This window comes from Zonotrichia albicollis, chromosome 11 (genome assembly GCF_047830755.1).
Source record: "Zonotrichia albicollis isolate bZonAlb1 chromosome 11, bZonAlb1.hap1, whole genome shotgun sequence".
Taxonomy (NCBI): domain Eukaryota; kingdom Metazoa; phylum Chordata; class Aves; order Passeriformes; family Passerellidae; genus Zonotrichia; species Zonotrichia albicollis.
The window spans coordinates 2,381,922-2,404,110 of NC_133829.1; the positions used below are offsets into that span (position 1 = coordinate 2,381,922).

Genomic DNA, 22,189 nt, shown 5'->3' on the forward strand with positions numbered 1-22,189 from the left:
GAACAATATACACCTGAAGGAGTGTGGCTCGAAACTGAACCCCAACAAAGCCACGGCGATGAGGTTACTGGTGTCCGTTTGCCTCCGCTGCCAGCCGGGCTCGGCGCGCTGAGCTCCGGCAGCCCCGACGGGCAGCGGGGCGGGGGAGGCGTCCCCGGCAGCACCGTGAGGGGAGCGCGGCGGCGGGAGCTGCGCGGTGCCCTCCGCGCTCACCCGTGGCAAACCGGGGAAAAAACCCTAAAGAGGTGGGGGGTGGAAGTTTAATTTAAAAAGCCACATAAAATGTTACAAATGTTTCTGGCTTGTGGAGCTGCTGGCGAGCGAAAGAGTCCCGCACCTGCCGTCCACCCCCTCAGGGAGCGGGGCTGCTCCCGGGGCCGGCTGAGGCATCACCGGGAAGCACCGTGAGGGGAGCGCGGCTGCGGAAGGCGGGCCGGTACCCTCCACGCTCTCCCGTGGCAAAAGCGGAAAAAAATACTAAAGAGATTGAAGCAAGAAATTATTAAAAAACGCCACATAACATGTTTTAAATGTTCGTGGCTTGTAGAGCTACCGGCGGGCGGAGGAGCCCGCACCTGCCGTCCCCCACCCTGAGGGAACGCGGCAGCTCCCCCCGCCGCGGGCTGGCAGCAACCTGTTGGTGCGGGCGCTGCCGGGCGGCGGGAGGAGCCCCTCGGAGGGGCGGCCGGGCCGCTGACAAAGGCGGAGCAGCGGCAGCCCAGGGCCGCCCCCGGCAGCGGGGCCCGGCGGGCAGCGCGGGGCTGGGGCTGGGGCCGGGGCGCTCGCACAAGATGGCGGTGGGGCGGCGGGAGAGCGCGCTCCCCTCGTAGATGCGGCCGCGGCGGCCCCTGCTCCCGGCGCCCGGCGGGGCTTACATGGCGCTGGAGGACCTGCTGCTTTGTCTCTGCTTCTCCGCCCTCGCCGTCCTGGCCGTGCAAGGTGGGTGAGGAGGGAGGGAAGGGGTCGGTGCCCCCCAGCCCGCGGGCGGCTGCGGTGCCACCTGCCCTCACACGGGTAGCGGGCGGTTCCGCGGGATGCGTTCCCTGGCCGGTCACCCGCTGTACCAGCCCTCCTTCCCCTTTAATGGCCATTTACCCCAGTCGTCCTTTCTCCCCTTAGTGGCCGTCCTGTCCCTCCGTGGCCATTCCCCCCCTCTCCCCATCCCCTTCTTTCCTCCAAGTCGGACGATAGCTGTGCTCGTGGCACATGCCTAAGATGGTGCTTCCTTTGGAGTCATCATTTGGGGGGTGGCATTGGGAGCGACAGCATCACACTTTGAGGGTGACACTCCCCCCAAGAACTCCCGTCAGTGTATGGGCTGGGGGGGACAGCAGACCAGCAGCAGCATTCCACGGCCTCTGCCTGGACAGTGGCAAGTTTCCGCCAGAGGAACAGTGGCTGTGCCCGGGTGGTGGGGAATGAAGAGCTTGTCCAGCATAGGGTGGCCCAGAGCAGGCCCAGGTGTCCAGCAAGGCTATGGAGGGGCCCTTTGCCTCCCTTGCCCTGCTCCTGCCGGCAGGGGACACACGGCTGGGCAGATGTCCCGTTGGCCAAGGAAGTGACCCAGGAATAGCCTGCTCTTCACGCTCGTGTTTTGCAATGGTTACTCGAATGGCGCCGTGTGAGGGCACACGTACGCGGCCACCGGGCGTGTTGGTGGCTTTCTGTGGTTGCCATTGAAGTTGGCATTGAGGGTCGGCTGAGCGGTCAGACCTTGGAGTGTGGGGTTCCTTATCTGTGTGTGCACAACCCACAAAAGGTTTTGTTCTCATCCCTGAGAAGGGTTTGGAAAGGTACAGGTTGGCAGAACTGCACCAAAAAATGTGAGCGTGTGCCAGGGACTTGCTCTTGTTTTAAATCCCCCCTAAACAGGGTATTGTGGTGGAGGAGCCATCCCCATGTCATTGTACATTTTTATTCCTTTTATGATGCATTCAGGTTCAGCAGAGCATAATAACAGCACGTGGATGGCTGCAGGGTTGTTTTTCTTCTCTTTCTTTTTCCTCAGAACACTGTGAGCTCCCGTTAGGGGTAGGTTATGATTCAACATAGGTGCAGCTTTATGGTGACTGTTGTGAAAGTGAATAACGGTCCATGTAAATGGCCCATTGTCACCAGTTAGTGTTGGTTTTCCTAGATGGGAGGGAGGCTGTGACCCCATCAGCAGTCAAGCTGGACTGAGTGGGAGCCCTGTCTCCTGTGTGTTTGAACAAACAGCTAAGTGGATCCCAAGGCTTGTAATGGAGAACAGTGGTTTAAAAAGAAAAAAAACCAAACAAAAAATGGGGGGTGGTGGAGTGGATGTTGTTTTCCCAAACCCACTTCAACAAGAAAACTTCAGATACTTTGCGAGAATTTGCAATTGTGGCTTCTTGTTATTTCTTGCAAGCAGTTCGACAACTAGTGGAAATTGTTGCTGTTTGTTTTCTAACAATGGGACACATCTTGTACAGGGAGGCAGTGAGTGTGTCTGCACAGTCCTTGGACGTGCCGCTGGGTACGTATGGATGTGCTTTCCAACAGGTGGGTTTGATTCTGAAAAGAAAAACATGGACTTGTTTCAATCTGAAATTAATTTGGCAGAGAGTTGAAATGGTTTTGGGAAAGTCTGTGTTTGATCCCGAAGCCACATGTGTTTTGATCCAAAGTTCAAGCCTCGCTGAGTATGAAGTTCGTAGGGGAGAAGTAGAATGGAAAGCCTTCCCCCCCTCTGGACTTGATGCAAGCAGTGCCAGTGTACACTTGCTGGGGATGTGATCCAGTGTTTTTCAAAGCTTTCTGCTGTCTGACTTTGAGCCTGTTTTCCCTTCAGTAGCAGGAAAGGGGTTTAAGGAAAAAAAACAAGCACTAAACAAGCCCTTTTCAGTTGACTCCAACAAGGGGGCTGTGCTGGTTCCTTTCCTTGGGGCTCTCTACAGGGGACGTGTTGGTGGGAAGTGCGCTGAGCTTTCCACGCGAGGGATAAGCTGAAATCCATCTGGTGCTGTGCAGTTCGGTTTTGCGGTTGAGTTCTCTTGCTATTTCCTTTTTCGACACCACCTCACTTGAGTTGAGATTTGTTTTATCCTTCCTGTCGCGTTCGCCTTGGCGCTGTGACCCCGCTGCCTGCCGTGAGAGCCTGTCCGGGGAAGTCGGCGCTCCCATTGTCAGGGGTCGCGTGTCCCTGCTGCTCCTTGCAGGATGTCACCTGCCCGCGGCTCCGCCGGCCCTGTGGCCGTGGCCTTGCGGTGTCACCGGGATGGCAGTGCGGGGCAGGGGTGTTTCCTGCAGCCCCAAGCAGCGGGGCACGCTGACAGTGCCAAACGCGGTGCACACAGCGCTGGCCAGTATCCCTTTTCCAGGGGCGGCGTTGCCGTGCTGGAGCTTGGAGCTCGCTGCCCTTGTGCTGTGGCTCTTGTGACAGCCAGTCTCCAAGCCAGGCAGGGGCTGCTCTAGCATGGGGAATGCTTTTGCTGGCATTTCTCTGTTTCTCTTCTAGTGTGTGAAGCTGAAGGAGAAACTGCTCAGGCTTAATTCTGCTTTTGTCTCTCCTGTTTTCCCAGGTTTTTCCTTTTTTGTATTTTTTTTGGTTTTTTTGCCTTCCCTGCCTTGAAGTCCAAAGTGAAGCAGAACGGGCTCGTTTTCGGGCATATCCCCATCTTTTGCAGCAGACTTTCTCCTGGCAGCTGCAGCAGATTTGATCTGCTGTGAGGGCCCCGTGGGGGTGGGTGACTTCTGGTCATACATGAGGCGCTTCAGAGTGGCGCAAGTAAGAATTGGAAAAGAAAATATTTGGCAATCTGCCTTTCCCTGGGGATGAAAGGAGATTATTTTCCCTGCATGTAGCCTGATTTGGAGATGGAGGCAGCTTCTGTGGGATAACACAGGTGTCTCTGCACTGGGAGCACCTGGGCCTCCTGAGTTTGCAAAGTGCTGGGTGGGCTGTAGCATACAGGACGTCCCTCCTGAGTGCCCACTGTGGTCCTGGATCAGTTACTTCATCTGCTCTGGCAACCTCATGGCCCACTTCAGCCAAATGAGATGCTTCTGTCTGTCCAAGGTGAGGATGAAATCCACCAATAAGTATTCAGCACATGTATGGTCCTTTTCACTCTAGTGCACAGCTATCCTGAGGGCAGAGCACTGTGCTGTCCCACGGGTTTGTGACTCCTGATACCATATTGCATGCTGGATGATTTGAATTCTTACCTCCCTTGGAGCTGCTTTTCCAAAGGCTGGCTCTTCTCCCAGGGAGAAAATCCAGGTGCTTGTGAGCCAGTCTGGGCATTTGCAGTGTAAGAGATGCTGCTTGCACAATTTACACGCTCCTCTCCTGGTTAAATGGCTTCAAGGCCATTAAGCCTAGTCATGGTTATATAATTAAGATGGGAATTAATATTTAATCTGATTGTAATTTGTTGCTGGAATCCATCCCAAACTGTATTTCTGCATGAGGTGAGTGGGTACCTGAGAGAAAACTGAGGCCACTGTTACATTCAGGGTATTTTTTGCATGGACACTGGGAATTACAGGTCTGCCTTGGGTGACAGAGAAACCCTAACCTTTACAAACCCTGAGTGATCATAGTCATTTTGTTATCAGTAGGAAGCAAATGTTTGTTTTATAGTCAGCTGTAATAGTGGAGGGGATATGGTAAATCCTTGTTATCAGTACTTGCCAAGTGCGTGTTGGGCCAAAATCAACTGTGGTGCAATTTCGTTACTTTCTGGAGAAGAACTGGGTCCACTTGCCTACAGTATTTTTAGCTGGTTTTTGAAGGTGGAGAGGTGTAATTATCTCATTCAGTCATCTGTCCATCTCCCTTTTCTGTTTCCCAATAATTCCTGGACCTGGAGAATTCAGAGTTTTTGAAAATAAGGGACCAAGTAGAGGAGGGAGATGCAGTTTCTGCATGGACTGAGGGACAGGGACTGGAAAACCCACTTGAGGAGGAACCTGAGTGCCTCAGTGGTAGGAAGAGCTTTGAGCAGATCATGAATCTTTTTTTGGGTAGGACTGGGCAATCCACTCTCGAGACACAAAACTGCAGGAAATCACAATCTCAAGTCCTGGTATTCCCTTGTTTATTTATGAAGTCTTTTCTGCTGTAAAACATGACTTATGATTGCATCAACATGCATATTATGGGGCTTGGTGTCTGTTTTGCTTTCCTCTCTTTTTTTGGGAAAGCACTTCAAAACACAGGATTTGGAGCTGCTGTGACTTTGGCTCTTTTCATTGTCTTTGTGTTGGTCACTTGCTGTCTCTGCCTGTCTCCCCACTTGTTCCCACTGAGCAGAGGATGCTGTTGCACACTGTAAACATGAAGAACACCATCACTCTAAGTACCCTTCTTGCATTTATTAAATCCCTTGAGTAAGTGGCCTCCAAGTGCTGCTTGTGCTTTTCTGACTTAACAGCTTGTTAGTGAGAGGATCCACAGTTGCTAAAACTGAATCTGCCAGCTTCATAGAAAGCAGCATTAAGCTGTGTTCTCACAAGCCCTTCTAGAGCTGCCAAACCCTTCACCAGACATGGGGGGGGAAGTCTGAAGAGCTTCTAATTTGTCTGGCTGTCACTGGTATGCTGAAGTCATCCTTGAAACACCATTGAATTTCCTAATTCTGAAGAATAATGGAAGCTTCAAGGAAGAGGAAGAGCTGGTCAGTGTTTTCTTGCAGGAAGGTAAAAATCTGCTGGAGTTGCAGCTGCTGAGAAGGGAAATTCCATGGGAGAGCCAAAGCTGGTGTCTATGCTCTGTTTGCAGGTGTCAGGACACTTTGTCAGTGTGTAGGTGTTGGAGCTTCTCCCTTGGACGTGTTTTTGTCCGTGTCACTGATGCCCCACTGCTGCCTCTGTTTGAGTCAGATCCTCTGCTGCCCCTAATCCATGTGATCCTGCTGTTGTGATATGGGCTTGCTTTAGCTGAGAAGTCCAGCAGCTGCTGTGTCTTATCTCCGTGGGTAATAAACATACTTTGTGGTGGTTATGATAAGCAATTACTGTGTTCCAAGGAAACTTTTGTATCAGATGTTCTCAAATTATTCAAAAATCTTTATCAGCATTTTAAACACAATTGCTTGTTATTGCCTTATGAAATTCAGCTGAGCTATGTAATAACCTGGTTTATTCTATCTTTTTTTTGTTTTTTTTCATGTTTTAATTATTTTTCCAGATCTTTCATGGAGTTCTTGAGGACAGGTCATTAATATCAAAGTGTGTTAATGAAATGTGAGCATCCTCAAGGTTTGCTGTCAGGCCAGATTGGTGGGAGAATTAAAATCTAGCATGTGAAGTATTGCATTTGTGCTCAGTCTGCTGTGGCTCTTTCCCTTGTTCCAACAGACTTCCCTGGTCTCATTTCCTGCTCAGGTCTTTGAACCCCGTTCCCTTTGGAGTTGAGATGGCTTAGCACCTTGTTAAATGTAAGACTTTGGGAAATTAAACAGTTAAAGTGGTGCTGGGATGGCAGAACTTGGGGGGATGTGGAAGTGATGCCAGGCTGGCAGCAGGGGTGTGATAAAGTCCTTTGTGTATTTCACTGTGTGCTGGGAAATGTGCATCCTTGATCGTTTCTAAATTGACTGTCGATAGATGATCAAGTTAATTGGTGTGACCAAAAGGTCATTACTTAATGAAATGGATTTCCCATGCCCTGTCAATGCACTGGGAGTTTTGGCAAAATCTGACTGTCCATGCACTCGGGGCTTTGATAAATCTTCTTTTTTCAGAAGCATCATGAGTGATTACAGGTTCCAAAATTACCTCAGGTTTTGGACTTAAGGCAGGACTGTCCTCTCTGTGGCTCCTGGCTGGCTGTTGGGTACAGCTGCAGAATGGGTGCATGTATTTTCCACACAAAAGTGGAATTTTCCCTGATATTGTAACTAATCAAGAGTTCACTGATTATTTTTTTCTGCTCATGTGAGAAGGCTTTTATGTTCTTTTGGAAATCTTTGTCTCTTTTTAGCTGATGGTCTAGTGAAAATGTGCTCTTGCCTTTCTGGGGTTATCTGTGCTGCTTTAAAGGATAGGTGAGCATAGTCCTCCTAATTATATAGACCAGAGGGACTGAGCCTGTTGGAGCCCATTTCTGTGCCATCACAGTCCCACCTGTCTGTCTGTCAGTCTGTCTGTCTGTCTGTGGCAAAGCCTTGAAAGAGTTTGTCACAAAGGGACAGGGAGCTTTTCAAGGAAAGAAAAACCAAACCAAACCAAGGGCTGGGAGGGCAGAGAATTAGCAGGTGTTCAGGCTGATGTTGGGGGTCAGCCCGTGGTTTGGGGATGGGACCTGGCCCTGTGTGGGAGATAAGGGGCTCGTTGGAGGTTATCTTCAGCAGAGGGGTCCAGAGTGCGGTGTGGGGTGGAGGAGCTGGGGCTGCTGGCTGGCCTCCATTGTTTTTCTGCTAGATAGGTTTCCCCTTGTTACAGAGGCTGGGGCAGCCCTGCTGTTGGAGAATTCAGGCTGTGACAGGAGGGTGATCATATCCTCCGTGGGTCTGTGTGGCTTGCAAAGACACTTCTGAAGGCACTTTGTGTTGTTCCATAGCAAGGCACCTTGGGAAAACACCATCAGATAAGATAAAAGGGGGAAAAAATCCCAGGATCTCATCCAACACCAGCTCCTTTGCTGGGTTGGCAAAAATTGTTTAGATTTTCCCTCCCAAGAATGGTTTTGTAAACATAATACTGCCTATTAGCCATGTAAATTACTGTCATTGGTGGCAATTGTTGTGATGGAAAGATAAGTGTCTTGAAACTCTGGTTTGATTTACCCCTCCTGTCCCCCCAGCTTGCTAACCAGTTGTTTGTGTCAGTGCTGATTGTGGCTTTTGTCAGAGAAATCAAAATATTGATCAAATTTATTTAGCTCTGTGTTCCCTAGGTCACAGTAAATGTAACTTTTCTTTCTTTTCCTTTGTGCTCTTTTTCTCTGTACTGAAAACAAAAGGAACTGTTCCTCAAGAAGATGAGCCATACGTTCCCAAAGTCAAAAGTCACCCCCTTGAAGAGGGTCCTTAGGAGCAGGCTTCCTATCTGCAGGCTTTCCTCAAGAGTCTGTCAGTGGGAAATCTGGCGAGCAGCATCACCACAAGTACTATTGTGGAGTTTTCTTTACATGCAGAGTGGGCAGAGATGGAAGTTTCTCCCAGCTGCTGGCAGAGAAGAGCTTCCCATTTACTTTTGCTTACGGCTCTGCCAGGATTTGCTGTTCAGCAGAGGAGTTAAGTGAGGGGTGAAAGGCTTCAGCAACACTTCAGCATCCGGGCACGAGGCTGAGCTGTCAGATCATTCTTTGTTTTTACTACCAGTGAAGACACTTGGGATGGTTCAGTGTGTTTCAGGCAAGCAGTATATTGTGCTGCTTTCTTGTGTACTGTGGCAAGCTGAGACGTTTCTTGTACATGCAGGTCCTTGAGTCTTTCACCTGTTTTCCATCCACAATCTCAGCCTTCTGTAGTAACAGTAGTAAGCCAGCCCTGCTTTTCTCAGCAGTCAGGTGTTTGCTCTGCTGGGGAAGTCTTTTACTGCTTCAGTTCAGAGCCTGACTTCTTGGATCTGGACTGTGCAGGTCCCTAGGGCACCAGCTCCCCCCTGCTCAGTTCAGAGCTGCCATTCAGCTCACACAACCAGTGCTGGATGTGGCTTTCCAGATGTGATGGGATCAGAGCCAGCTGAGGGAAAAGTAAAGCAACCTCCATCTCCCAGAGTGTCTCTTTGTGGTGCAGCTGAGCCGTTGCTGAGGCAGAGTTGGGGTGTTGCAGCAGGAGGCTCACATGCAGGAAACCAGAGGAAGCATCAGGATGGAGCCCATCTCTGTAACTTCCATTTAGATTTTAAACAGAAGGGCTATGTTGGTATTTGGTATGTGCTATGTGCAGACCTGTAAATGAAAATTCCTGAATACCTTTGTGTGTATTTTAAAATTTGTGAGGAGATGAGCATTTAAGAAAATGCTGCACTCATAGGGAGACTTTTCTTGTCACCAGAAACTTGTTGGACTGCAAATTTGACAGAACTAATTTTATAGCATTTTCTAAGCTGAACTAATTGTGTATTTTGGAAGGAGGAAGACAACGATGTGGATATGTGTTTTTATATAATTTCATTTCATTAAAAAGGTGACTTGGATTATCCTGCAAGTTATCTGAGCAATGTAAAGGTTTCTGCTGGAAAATGCAAGTGATTATAGGCTGGTGACTAACAAATAATCCTTGGCTAATATGGGTTGGGCTCAATTAATGTTAATCCCTGCTCAACAGTAGTAAGAGTTGGATAAAGGAGATTTTGCAAGGCTGTTGTTGATCTGAACGTGAGAATGATCACACAGCATTCCCTGAAATAAACCTGGCTCTCTGGAAGAGACGTCATTCTCATCATTTGTTTCTAACACTAGGGAAGGAGCTATTCAAAGTGGCCCAAAATTGCCTGGTTACGAAGATGAGGATTTCTCCTGTGCTGGTGTTATGTGCTTAGGCACAACAGACCTTGTTAAAGGAGGAGCAGCAGTAATCAGTCTCGATTAATGGAAATAAATCTGGTTTTAGTAATAAATGAGGTTGGATTCCGTGGTCCAAACCAGCCATCATCTATAGTGTTCCTCTAGCAGTTGGATGCACGGAGGCAAAACTCTCCTCACTCTTGAGAAGAGTGGGTGTTTTATTGAAATCTCAGTGTCAGTCCAGGTGCTGTTTTTAGATGTGTTTTGCAGAAGCCCAGAGACAGCCAGGGAGAAGCATCACATCCGAGCTTGGATCCCCCATGATCCAGGAGGGCCCCAAAGCGGTGTGGCAGCCCCAGGAATTCTGCTGCTTGGATACTGTGTGTCACAAGCGTGTCCTTCACCATTTGGAAGCAGACCCGGGCCTTTTACTGCTTTGTCCTCAAACTGTCAGGTTTCAGCTGGCTGCAGCTTTGGAAAACAGAAAGATTTATGTGCTCTGAAGAGAAGCTTTTGCTGACAGTGGGTAAATGCACTGGAGATGCTGGAAAGTTAAACAGCCAAGTAGGTGTGAGGCATTTTTGAAGTAGGTTGTGAAATATATTTTCCTCCATTTGTTATGATAGATGTAAGTTTAAGTTTGGAAATGGGAGGGCAGATTTCCACCCATTCTGACCCTCAGTCCTAACCATGTTCAGGAGTTTGTGCTGCTCCTTGTTTTCCTCCACCTTTAGGTGCATCCTTGTAGCCACAGATATGGCCATTATGTTGCTATTTTTCCTAACACAATCCCTGAGCTGTAAAAGTCACTTTGCTCTTTCAATAATGAATGAGTTTCCAGATCACAACCAGATACTGCCTTTTCAAACAGGACTAGGTAAGAAGTTAAGCCAGGAGGATTAAAGTCCCAAGGTGGTCAAGTCCTTGTAAGATCATGCATGTCTAGCTGTGAGCACCCTTTTGACTTAACAGTTTATCATCTCCCATTTTATTATTTTCTCTGTCAAACCTGCCCTTTTATCTGCTATTGTCCCAGCAAGGCTGGCTGGCTGCATTGATAACATACCTGTGGGCTTAGGTGATAACAGAAAGAAGCAGAGCAGGTCTAGATAAAGCAGGGGTGGTCCACACCCATGAGGGAGCTGGTGTCAGACACTGCAGCTGTAGCCAGGCAGTGAAGCCCAGATGGGTTTGTGACTTCCCAAAGGACAAGTGGTGGGTGGTGACAAGGCCATCCCTGGACAGGCTGGTGCTGTGTCAGGACTGCCCACACTGTTCTCTGCAAAATGAACTCCTGCCCTCAGCCCCCCTCACCTTTGCCGTGTGTTCCTGTGCTGTGTGGGGGCTGTGTGTGTCCTTGTGTCCTCCCAGGGAGGTGACACCTCTCTTGGGGCACTGCAGCCTTGCAGTGACAGTCGTCTGCACTGAGCTATTAAAATGTACTTTTCCATTAGTTCTCTTTGTTGCTGTTCTGAATTGTCTTTTCTTCCCCTGTGTGCTGGCTCATTATTTCTTATTAATTCATGGTTTGTGCAATTACCTGGGAAATGCAGGAGAGTTGGCAGGAATTTGACGAGCCTGACTTTCCTTCTTGGAAGTAGATGACTTTTTTCAATACAGCATGGGAGGGTTGGTTCTTGTCCTCTCTGAGTGACAAGTTGCACATCCAGGCCTTTCTGCAGGGGCTTTGCAGGACAGGTTGGCTGTTTGCAGAGAGCTGGAAAGCACAAGGAGCAGGGAGAGGATCTATCTGTGTATTTCCTTGTGTACCTGGTAGGTTGAAACCAGAGCTGTTCTTTGACATTCTGTAGCTGCTCTTCATTTATGGCACTTTACACCCTGCCCTGAAGAACCACACCAATCTTGAATGCAGCCTATCAAGAGTGAACAAGGAAGGCTCTTTGCTTAACTTTAAAAGACAGAATTGTACCATAAATAGTTCTAAATACGTGCCAGGAGATTTTGTTTGTTGTGAAAACTCTCAGCTCAGTCTGAGGAGTGCATGTGTCTTGAAGTGACACCCCTGCAGAAGGGTTCTTTGCCCCTTTTTTTGGACACAGTATTTCAGGTAAGAACAGAGATGTGATCTGGTCCCTTTCTGCCATCACACAGCAAGATAAGAGGGCTCTCACTGATTAAAATGCAGCAGTTTGTCTGCTTGTACCTTGTGTTTTATTGGCAAATCTGTTGTGCCCCTGGTTTTCCCATATGAATTCTCTGTTTTTTAAGTGTGGTATTCATGCACTGACTTCCCAGCTGCTAGGAGGGACCTCTTCTTGATGGAAGCTGGACTAAGCTGTTTCCTGATGGCTTCACAGCTAGACTTCAGGCTGTTGGTAGAGAAGGAGCTTTACCTGCCCTCCTCCTTCCAATTTTACTTTCAGGTGAACTGCAAAATCTCATTACCCATGGCAGTGGTAGGGCTTTGAAGATTTCTGACCTAATTATCTCCTTTGCACTGTGAGTAGCAGCAAAATCCCTGTGCTGTCAGGGGGACTTTGCTGTTGTGGCAGCTGTGCTCGGGCTGCCTGCACATTCCCAGCTGAGCAGGTGCTTTCCTGCACGACCTGGATGGGGTGAATGAGGTGTAAGTGAGGAGTTACCACCTTCTGGACTCCATCTGAGGCCCTTCAAATGCCTTTTTTGGGTAATGTTCATGAAGGTCCAGCTCAGAAGGGGCTGCACCATTGTCTATGGAGGGACTGCTTGGTTGTGGCATGATGTGTAATTAAGAAAGTGGTGGGTTAAATATAGCAAGTTTCAGAGGTGTGTGAGAGCTGTGATAGAGCCATGTATTTGCACATCATTTCTGAGACTCTCTTAGAGTCATGGCTCTGTATTTATGCCTGGATAGAAGGAATTTTCTGCTGCTGGAGTGAAACGAATCAAAATATTAACTCTAGCTATTCCCACCCTGCAACTTCAGTGAAGTGTTGCTACATCTCTTGTGGGCAAGGAACTTGTGAGGTAGACGTGGTCTAAGTAACACTAAACTGTGTAGCAAGAAGGCAAGAAAAAGGAGTATGGGAATATTTGGTGCCTTGATCATCAGTTGAAGGCAGAGGGATGAGAAAGATCTTTGAAGATTAATATCTTTGATCTTGAAGATGATGAAAAATTCAGAAACATTAGCGTGTGCTCCATCCTGGTATAATTTCTTGTGTCTTTTTGGGTCAGTATCTCTGTGCTTCCTGTACCTAATGGAAACAGTAAAAACCATGGCTAAAAAGGATCAGGGTGTTAGTTTGTTTTCAAATGCTACAGTAGCTGTCCCTGAGGGGTCTGTAAGAGCTGTTTTCTCTGACCTCCTCCCTGAGCTGTTGTTCAGAGTCATCTTCCAAGTTTCTGTGTGGTTGTGGCTCAGTGGAAGGCAGCAGATCAGTTCTTGTGGCAAAACTGGGACCTGTCACAAAAGCTTGGCAAAATGCTGCTTCCCCCTGGCATGGTGTGAGGGTGTGAGTGAGCCCTCCCAGTACTGATCTGTTGTGAAGCCAACCCATCTCCCCAAGGCTCCTGCTTATTCCTAGCAACTCTCCCTGTGGCTTGTGTGGCCAGAGCACTGATTGCTGAGTAAAAACGAGTGTGCAAAGTCAAGTAATCCTTGTACATCTTGAGTATTGCTTTCCCTTTCTGTGGTTCCAGATAGCAGCTGGGAGAAAGTTGGTTTGGAAAACAAAGCTGTTAGGAACTGTTTGTTTAGACACAAGGCAAAATGAAAGTGAAAAACATAATCTGTCTGTCCCCCTCCGCCTCCCACCTTCTTTTTGTTTAAAATGTCCACATGCTATTTACTTTCAATAAACAAAAGATGTTTCTTATAAGCTGGTGTTTACTAGTGGGGGTATGTGATTTATTAGAAAACAGAAATCCCTTCTCATGCCTATGTTTTCAAACTGGAGCAAGAGTTCATAATTTTATAGACCTTTCAAGAACAGATTTTCTAAAGCAAACAGTGAAGAGCTGTTAAATTATAGCCATGTAAAACAACAGTGTAATAGTGTGATTGCTCAGTAGTAATGACTTTATTATTCTGTAACAAATAGGAGTGGTTTGGGCTGCTGGGAGATAACGTGGCTTTTCTGAGATAGCTTTGGAGCTGATTCAGAGGACAAGCCCATTTTAGATTTTTCTTTTCCTCATATTAAGGGGATATGGAATATATGGGTATTCCCTTACCCTAGCTTTCTTCCAGGATCAGGGAAGGTGCAGCTTCCAGAGAAGCAATTCAGAGTTTCTCTCTAGAGCCTGAGAGCCACTGGTGTGTCACAATGAGTTAGACAGGGTGTCACCCACCAGCATTTGCTTGGGGTGTCTTTGTAACTTGTTTTCTTTGTAGATGGAGTGGGAGAGTGATGCATTCTCCCCAGAGCCTTGGATGATGGGGCTGTGTCTGGGCCTCTCCTCAGGCCTGGCTGAGGTCACAAGCCATGCAGGACTCCCAGGCAGTGCAGTGTTCAGGCCAGGGCTTTGGGAATGAGCTGTGGGTGCTGCTGAATTCTTCAAACCCCTGGGCGTGAGCAGAAATGTCCTTGCAGTGCCTGCCACTGTCATGTCTGGATCCTCTTTGGACCTCTCACATGAAGCTTGAGCAAGTTGGGGTGCCGGATGCCTGGCCTTGCCTCTGTGTTCCATGTGTCTGTCACCTCTGGATGTTGGTGGTGGTGCACATGTGTGTGCTCCCTGGTGCAGCTGTGCCAGCTGTGGCTGTGTCAGTCACTCTGTCCCTGCAGGTAGTGAGTGTGAGGCACGAGAGGCTGGGTGGTCTCAGCTGGAGCTGCTGCTTTCTCCAGCCCTGCAGTTCCCTTGTGTGTGAGGATGCCTGCCTGGAGCCTGGGTGGGATCCCTGACAGATGCATGCACGGTGCCCTGGCCCTTCTCCAGCTCCCAGTCATTGCAGTGACCTCTGCTGAGACATGTGTGTTGAAAGGGACCCATCTCCTGTGTTCATTCCGTCTTTTTTCCTTCTTGTTTATTCCTTTCTTTCTCCTGGTTCTCAAGTTTTGCCTGGTAGGTTAGGCTTATTTCTGACTGCTCTACACATGTCCCTGCTGGAAAACTTTGTAACAGCTTACTTGGGCTCTTGGATGAAATTATCTGTGCAAAGAGAGCCGTGGCTTGTAATGAAATAGCTTTACAGTGACATAGTTTTAGTGCTGCAGTGTGTCTCTGCTGGTTTTCAGGTTATTCCTGGGCTAAAAATATGGCTCATTAAGACTTCTGTAACAGGATGCAACCATATTTTAAAGATATTCCTGTGTGTTATTACAAAGTGATTTAACTGATACTGCATTTGGAGACCCACTTTGTAGGATTTTTTTATCTGAAGTGGAAATGAGTAAAAAATGAAGTGTGTGTGTTTCTGATGGTGAGGATGTGGTGCTGGCATGGAAGGCTGGGAGGGCTTGGGGGCTGCACTGGTGCCTGGGGCTGACTGATCAAAGCCACTGGACCAGCTACTTCCATTTCTGGTCTTCCCTGCCCCCAGACAACAAGACAGTCAGAACTGCATGGAAAAGAGTTTTACCACCTATTTCATTTGAAGCTGGATGCACTTGAGATGTGTTGAACAAATGGACAGTACCCTTTCTTCTCCCTGGGGACAGCTTTTACATGGATGGGAAGCTACAGATGGGGCCCAAGGCAGAAATGCAAATAGGCAGGGCTGTGATACGAAGCATTTGGCAGCATCGCAGGCTTAAAAGCTTCGTCCCCACGGCTGCTTGATCCTGCTTTCTCAGTTGTGCTGACACAGCTGGTTGTGGGCTGTACTGTGAACTGTGCGAGTGGAGCTTTGACCTCAAAACTGTGGGATTAGGGCCTTTGCTGCTGGCACCGTGAAGCTGGCCCAGCCCAGAGCTGCTGTTGAGAAGCCTCAGAGATGTACTCGCTGTGGTTACAGCTTTGCAGAGAGGAGCAGCAGCGAGCACAAACAGCTAATTAGTTTTTCTAACGCTCTTTTGTTTGCTTTGGAAGGCACGAGTCCTTGGTTTGCTTGGGCTCCTGTTCGCTGTGGTGACAATGTCAGCACGGCTGGGAGAGGCTCAGGTTACGCGGGGAGAGTTCAGGCAGGTTTGGTTTCAGTACAGGTCTTGTCCCTGAGCTGTTCCAGCACTTTCCTGGCAGGAGGCAATCGGTGTCAGAACAGGTTTGGCCCTGAGACTGAAAAAAAAATGGGTTTGAGGGGCAGATCTCCCCCAGTAATGAGTTCAGGGGTGGGCTGACTGTTTTGTGTAGATGTAAAGGTCAGATCTGTTGCCTGGGTTATGTAGAAAGGTTTTGTTCTGGAACAACCTGCTCCTGATGAACTCCCATCTCTGCTGAGCTGCCAGGCACTGCTCTAAACAGTGTTTTTCCTACATTTTCCTAACCAGTGAATGTTGGAGAGATCACTTCTTCCTAAATATTCCATTGTTGGGTGTTGAAGAATTTGCTTTTTAGGTATGCTCATTTAAGGCTATGAAGTTTTGAGTTCATACCAGCAACTTGGACAGCTTTAAAACCCCCTGGTTTTGAGCCTGCCCTACTTGGAGTTTGGTTTTAATCACAAGTTTTAACAGATTGAGTCTATTGAAAATATTCTCAGTGAAACACCCTAATTTTTTTTTTCTCAGAAGCCGTTAGCTGTCTTCAAGAAACAATATTTTAATTGAAGCCATGATAAAAGCAGAGTGGCAGTGGTTGTTGTAAAGCTTAATTTATTAAACAGCCTTGTTTTTAATGCAAAAAAATCTGTAAAGAAAAAAAAAAGCTATGCGCTTTAAAACTGTCAAAATAAAACCTACAACTTTGAAGTCTTAAAATACTTTGGGAAATGCTGAATGTTTTTGACTGGTTATATGGAACAGCTGAACTGACTTAACTGGAACAAAATTAGAGGAACAAAGAGGTTTTGTTTCCAGAGTGTATTCTTTGCCCTTTGACAGCGCTGTCTGGCTCACACTCCGAGTTAGATACACGGAGCAGGTCGCCGTCAGCCTCCCCCCTTCTTTGGGTAGACTTTCCACATCAGCAACCCCACTGGAACAACAATAATATTCTTACAAAAGAGCAAAAATTACTGGAAGATTCAGGGGCAAGGACAGAATCTGAACCTGCCATTACTGTTGGGTTGGTTAGTCTCATATTGATGGTGCCATGTGTCAGTGTTGAGTTTGGGGGTACCTTGGGCTAGCAGGGCTTTTCCTGGCTGGTGATTGATGCTGTGTCCCACACAACTGGACTTTCTCAGCATGGTCTTGAAGTAAGAGACTTGTTTTCCATGGAAGATGCTCTGAAGATCTCCCAGTGAACTCCTCCCATGTACCCAGCAGCTTTCATCACCAAAAGGGTGGGAGGCTGTGCACAGGGGGTATCCCTGGCTTGGTACTGGCACTCTGGCTCTGGGAGGTGCTCATGTGCTCTGTTCTTTTGCCATTCCAGGCTGTTTGCCTGAAAACAGCCTCTCTGAAAAGTCTGTCTTCTGTTAAGGAAGGGCAGACAGCAGGACGAGATGAGCAGCTGAGAAACAGGGCTCTTGTTTCCATGCAAATATCCTATAAAGAACAAAAGAGGGGAAGAAGAGTGTTCGGAGGTGGGGTCTGCCAGTAGAAAGGCTTCAGAGTTGTTTTCCATGAGTAGCATCAAGTCCATGTGAATGTAATTTTTACACTGTTGTTGCTGTGGGTCTCATGGGTGAGTCACAGATGCTGCTTTTGTTTTGCACTTCTGGAGGGCTAAATCCTCCTCTCTGTGGGAATTTTACTGCTGAATTTGCTACCAGAGAATTAGGGCTTTTAGGATCTGGTGCTGAAATGAGTTACCTCTAGTTCCCAAATCTCAGTTTACCCAGGAGGTAGGATGCAAATGAACACAAGAGGTGCCTTGTGTGCCCCTGGGTGTGCCAGTGTGTCTGGCTCTGAGGATGCTGAGGGCACGTTTCACTGACTGTAGGGCTGCCCTGTGTTTCTCTCCCAGTGCATGGCAGAGTGCTTTCTTCCCTTTCCGTGGCACCTGGGCGTGCTGGGGAGGTGTCAGAGGGTGCGAAGCCCTTCATGCCAGCTAACACCACTAGGAAAACAACAGTGTTGTGAGCAGCAGCCTCAGCCTTGCTGGAGTCCTCACCTGGAGTATTGCATCCAGTTCTGGGTCCCTCACTTTAGGAGGGACGTTGAGATGCTTGAGCGTGTCCAAAGGAGAGCAATGAGGCTGGTGAGGGGCTTGGAGCACAAGCCGTATGAAGAACGACTGAGGGAGCTGGGGTTGTTCAGCCTGGAGAAAAGGAGACTCAGAGGTGACCTTATCACTCTCTTCAACTTCCTGAAGGGTGGCTGTGGTGAGCTGGGGGTTGGTCTCTTTCTCCAGGCAACAACAGACAGAACAAGAGGACACAGTCTCAAGCTGCGCCAAGGGAGATACAGGCTAGAATTAAGGAGGAAGTATTTTACAGAAAGAGTGGTCAAATACTGGAATCATCTACCCAGGGAGGTGGTAGAGTCACCATCCCTCAAAGAGTTTAAAAAAAGACTGGATGCGGCACTTGGTGCCATGATCTAGTTGAGGTGTTAGAACATGGGTTGGACTCGATGATCTTAAAGGTCTCTTCCAACCTAGAATTTCTGTGATTCCATGATTCTGTGAGTTGACTTTGAAGGTCTTGGGGAGGAGTTGGGGCTGGAGATGGAGACAGCCCCGTGATGTGCTTAAATTGATGTGTCAGTGGCCAAGAGCTCTTGGGGACCTGCTGCCGTTCACTGCAGCAGGAGCTGGGGTGATTGAAGACTTGGCTGCTCAGAGCTCCCTGTAGCAGAGGGAACCAGATTGATAACAAAGGCAACAGGAGTAAATGTACATCTGCCTCTTCCATCACTGCCCCCAGCAAGGCAGAAACCTCCCTTTATCAGCATTCATGTCCTTTTCAGCTTTGGGTATCAAGTTGAGTTGCAAGCCAGTTCAATGCTGGAGCAGATGCACGCTGAATTTAGTAGCTTGCTTAGAAATAAGTATCAGCAAGATGTCAGAGAGGTTAGGCTCATTATGAGATCTCATTAATTCTGTGAAATACCCTGTAGAGAATATATTAATATTCTTATTCTGTTGACATATATTAACATATATAATAGTTGTATAATTGTTACTAATAATTATGATAATAATAAGCTTCTACTGGTAGACAAGTCAAAATGGATATTCAGAAGTCTCTGTAGGTACTTCTAACCCACAGTTCATGGACAGAGGTGCTGATGCCTACAGTGTGGTGAGAAGGGGCAGCTCCTCTGCCTGCTCCTGCATGGCAGTAATGTCAGCCTGGAGGCCAGATTTCAGAGGTACTGTGGCTGTCTGTGCTGCTTGCTGGGGTCAGGCAGTTTGGGTTGGGAAGTTCTTATGCTCTTGGCTGGAAATTACCGTCCCTACCCTGACATTTGCTGCCATTCAGCAGAAGCACCTGAATTTGAGGTGCCTGCTCTTGTGCCATTGCAGTGGTGCAAAAGTAAAAATCACCCTCAGCCTAAAACATTGGTTTGTGAAGCCCATTCTGCTTTGCCCTGCAAAGAGATCACTGTCAGTGACAGTCTCATCCAGGGGTCTCCTTTCTTACAAACTCCAGGCTTTTCAGATCGCTGCCCTAGATGAGATAAAGGTCTTGGTTGTGTGTGTTATGTGTGCATAGTTGCCACCCTACTAGGCCAAATCTTGCCATTAGTTCTAACAGAAAACCAGAGGGTGCCCTGATTTTTAAATCATTAAAAGAACTCAAAGACACGTGGATCTTGAAAGGTTCTGGATTAAAATATGTTCTTCTGTTTTCTTAAATATAAGACCTGCTAACAAGCACGTGGAGACCCACAGCGATTACAATTCAAAGCTTGGTTCAAAGGGTAAAGCTCCTCTTGATTTATTGGAGAACATTACTCTGTGGCATATCTGAAAGCCAGATACAGGGTGACAAACCAGCAGGATTATGGCAAAGCAGTAATATTCAGGATTGTCCAAAGAAAGATTAACTTTTCCAGTCAGCTTTTACTGATGCAAATTGCCACCCGCTGTGTTGCAATAAAGAGCAGAAATAACTAAATATGAAATGCTGACTCGTAAAGGGGAGTCATCTAAAGTGCTTTGTGTTGCAAAATTTCATGAAAATGGTTTTGAAATGTTCTGCTGCATTTACCTTACAGAGAGGGCGGTTGTGCCAGCTGGCAGGTGCTCTCAGCAGTGCCTCATCCTGGAGCTGTTCAGGGTGGGGCCTGAGCGCTGGAACATCCCGTCCAGCTCACAGGGGTCAAAACAGGATTGTTCCCACTAGTGCCTTTTTTTTCCTTTTTCTTTCTTTTTAATAAATAAATGTTAAAAGCTTTTGTCCAGTGCAGGTATAAAAGTCTCCAGCTTGGTTTCAGTCTCTTTTTTCTGGGCAACAGTTCCAAATCACTCCCTTCCCTGGCGGGGGGATGGCTCTCTAAAGTACATCTTAGGGTTCCTGGTCTTTAGGATCAATGCGAGTTGTGTTCAGTGAAGGTCCCTTTCATTAAGTTCATATTATACAATATAAAGGGCATTTTTCTTCCTAGTGTGACCCCATTGCTCTGTGTTGTAGGTAGCTTGCATCCTGGTGCCCAGTGTTACAGTTCCTGTTTCCTTTTTGAATTGCTCTTTCCGCTGCTCCCATTGTTAATCCTTACCTGCTCTAGGTTTTTATGGCATGTTGGATCTTTCTTTTCTTTTTTTTTTTTTTTTTTTTTTTTTTTTCAGTAGCCTGCATTAAAGTTCTATAAAGTGTTTTTTTACAGCAGACATTTTGGGCTTGATTTTTTTTTTTTGGTGTTTGTAAAGCATCCAGTACCGTTTTGCAAGCCTGTCCCAAGCTAAGCACTACAGCCGATAGACCTTGTCCTGCTAAAGCTTAGAGGTTATGATTTCCCTGAGTTTTGCCAAGACTCTGCTGGGCTGGGTCCAAAAGGTGAATTCAGACACCACCCTGCTTCTCTAGAACTTTGTTTCCAGATTCAATCCTTGTGTTCTCTCCCTTCAGTCTAATTAAACCCCGCTGTAACAAATGCTGTGAAGCCAGCTGCCATGCTTTGGCAGGTAGCAAGCCCAGGGCAGCAAAACCTCCAGCTAATCCATCCATGCTATGAAGTCATAAGAATCTTGTTAATTTTTAAAAAGCCCTTGATGCCCACTAATCCAAATCAATTTTAATTTCTTTCATAAAGTCATGCTTCCATTTAAGCTTCAGCTAAGAATTACAGCTAATTTGTTCGATTTTATAACAGTATAATTGAAAAAGTGATTTTAATGTCCTGGCAACCATATTCCCTTTCTTTGGTTGTTAATGAAAGAATCCATTAAAGTTAAATGATTTGGGCACAGATTCAAGTTGAATCGCCTGAATATTCTAGGGGAGTGTTTCTGACCATCTGCTGCTCTGTCATTGGCGTTTGTGTTGTAAATGGGACCGAGAGAAGGACTTCACAGGTCTTGTTCAAACCATTAAGCGTAAAATATCATTTTAATTTTCTGATCTCAGTGTAAATAGTGGAAATACTCAGGAGAGTTGGGTCTGCTCTGATCTGTGGGATCCTGCACTCATAAATGTCGCTGCTGAGCAGCGCTCCCACGTGCTTTCCAGGGGATCTTGTGGCTGTTTGTATTGATTACAGTACATTGTTCAGCAGCAGGTTGTAAGTTCCTTTTAATGACAGGCAAGACAACTGGAAGTGGAGCCTGTGAAGGGGAGGCACACGTGATGGAGAAGTGTTTTTCCCGCTGCCTGGAGTCACACTCGCCGTTTCCGTCTGGCTGCGGTCGGAGCGGTGCGTCCTGGGGAGGGTTGGTGAGCGTGAACAGACACAACCAATAAATGACAGCAGCTGCTGTCACTCCTGCCTCCTTTGAGAGAGCCAGGGTGGGCGAGCTGGGGCTCTGGGGCTGAGCTGGCACTCCAAGCACAGGCCTGGTACACCCAAGCAGGAGCAGAGTCAAAGGGCTTCTGTCCTTTCTCTGTGACATACTCTTCCTCCTTCCTTTGCTGCTGAGCTTTCTGGCTGTCCTTGGTGACATGCAACACACCTGACAAGCTGGGAAGCGAGATGGACAGTGAACCAGGCCATGAAATTCAATGGAGGTGCCCCTGATTCTCAGTGGAGGTGGATAAGTCTTTGGGTGCACCATTAAAGCTGGAAGTCTGCCTGTCTTGCAACATGAAAAAAAGAAAATTAAAATTACAAGTGGGGTGTTTCTTCTGAAATTGTGAAGTATAGCTGGAGATCTCTAAAATGAGGGAGAAGCAGGATGGGCCCTTGTCTGCTTGCTCCGCAGGTATACACTGCATTTTGTGTGTAAAATTTTGAGTTACAAAGGCTAAAGAATTGTCTAGTAGAGAGGACAGGATGTATTAGCTGGGAAGTTTGGCTGCTGGATTTGGACTTGGAGTGGGGACACTGTTTCATTCCTCTTCAGCTTTTCCCAAGCTTTAGCATTGGGTATGCTGCCTTTTTTTTTTTTTTTTTTTTTTTTTTTTTTTTAATGCTGTTGGATGGTGAGAACTTGACTGATAAAATATTCACTGTTGGAACTGAACATTTTTCAATTTAATGTATTTATATTTGTATCTTTGGAATATGCGAAGGCATTAACCCGGGGGAAAGAGCTACAAAACACTCTTAAACTGTAGCCCACAGGTGAAGGATTTTTGTGTATTTATTTGTCAATATTAGTATCTGGTTAAGTGACTATTCCCAAGAGGGATGATACTGAAGCTTGTATCATACTGCATACTTTTAGCTTTCTCAGGCA

The 22,189-nt window shown here is 47.3% G+C and overlaps 1 protein-coding gene across 2 annotated transcripts in view; it reads left to right on the forward strand.

The window, feature by feature from the left end:
- The first annotated feature begins 380 nt into the window (after positions 1–380).
- Positions 381–22,189, forward strand: part of IGDCC4 (immunoglobulin superfamily DCC subclass member 4) — an 88,275-nt gene continuing 66,466 nt past the window's right edge. The window contains exon 1 of one of the 2 annotated variants that reach the window (XM_074549152.1): positions 381–939. In XM_074549152.1, the coding sequence (XP_074405253.1) occupies positions 831–939 (109 nt within the window). In that variant the 5' untranslated portion in view covers positions 381–830. The remainder of the gene's footprint in view (positions 940–22,189) is intronic. The other variant, XM_014264677.3, reaches the window with a different exon arrangement.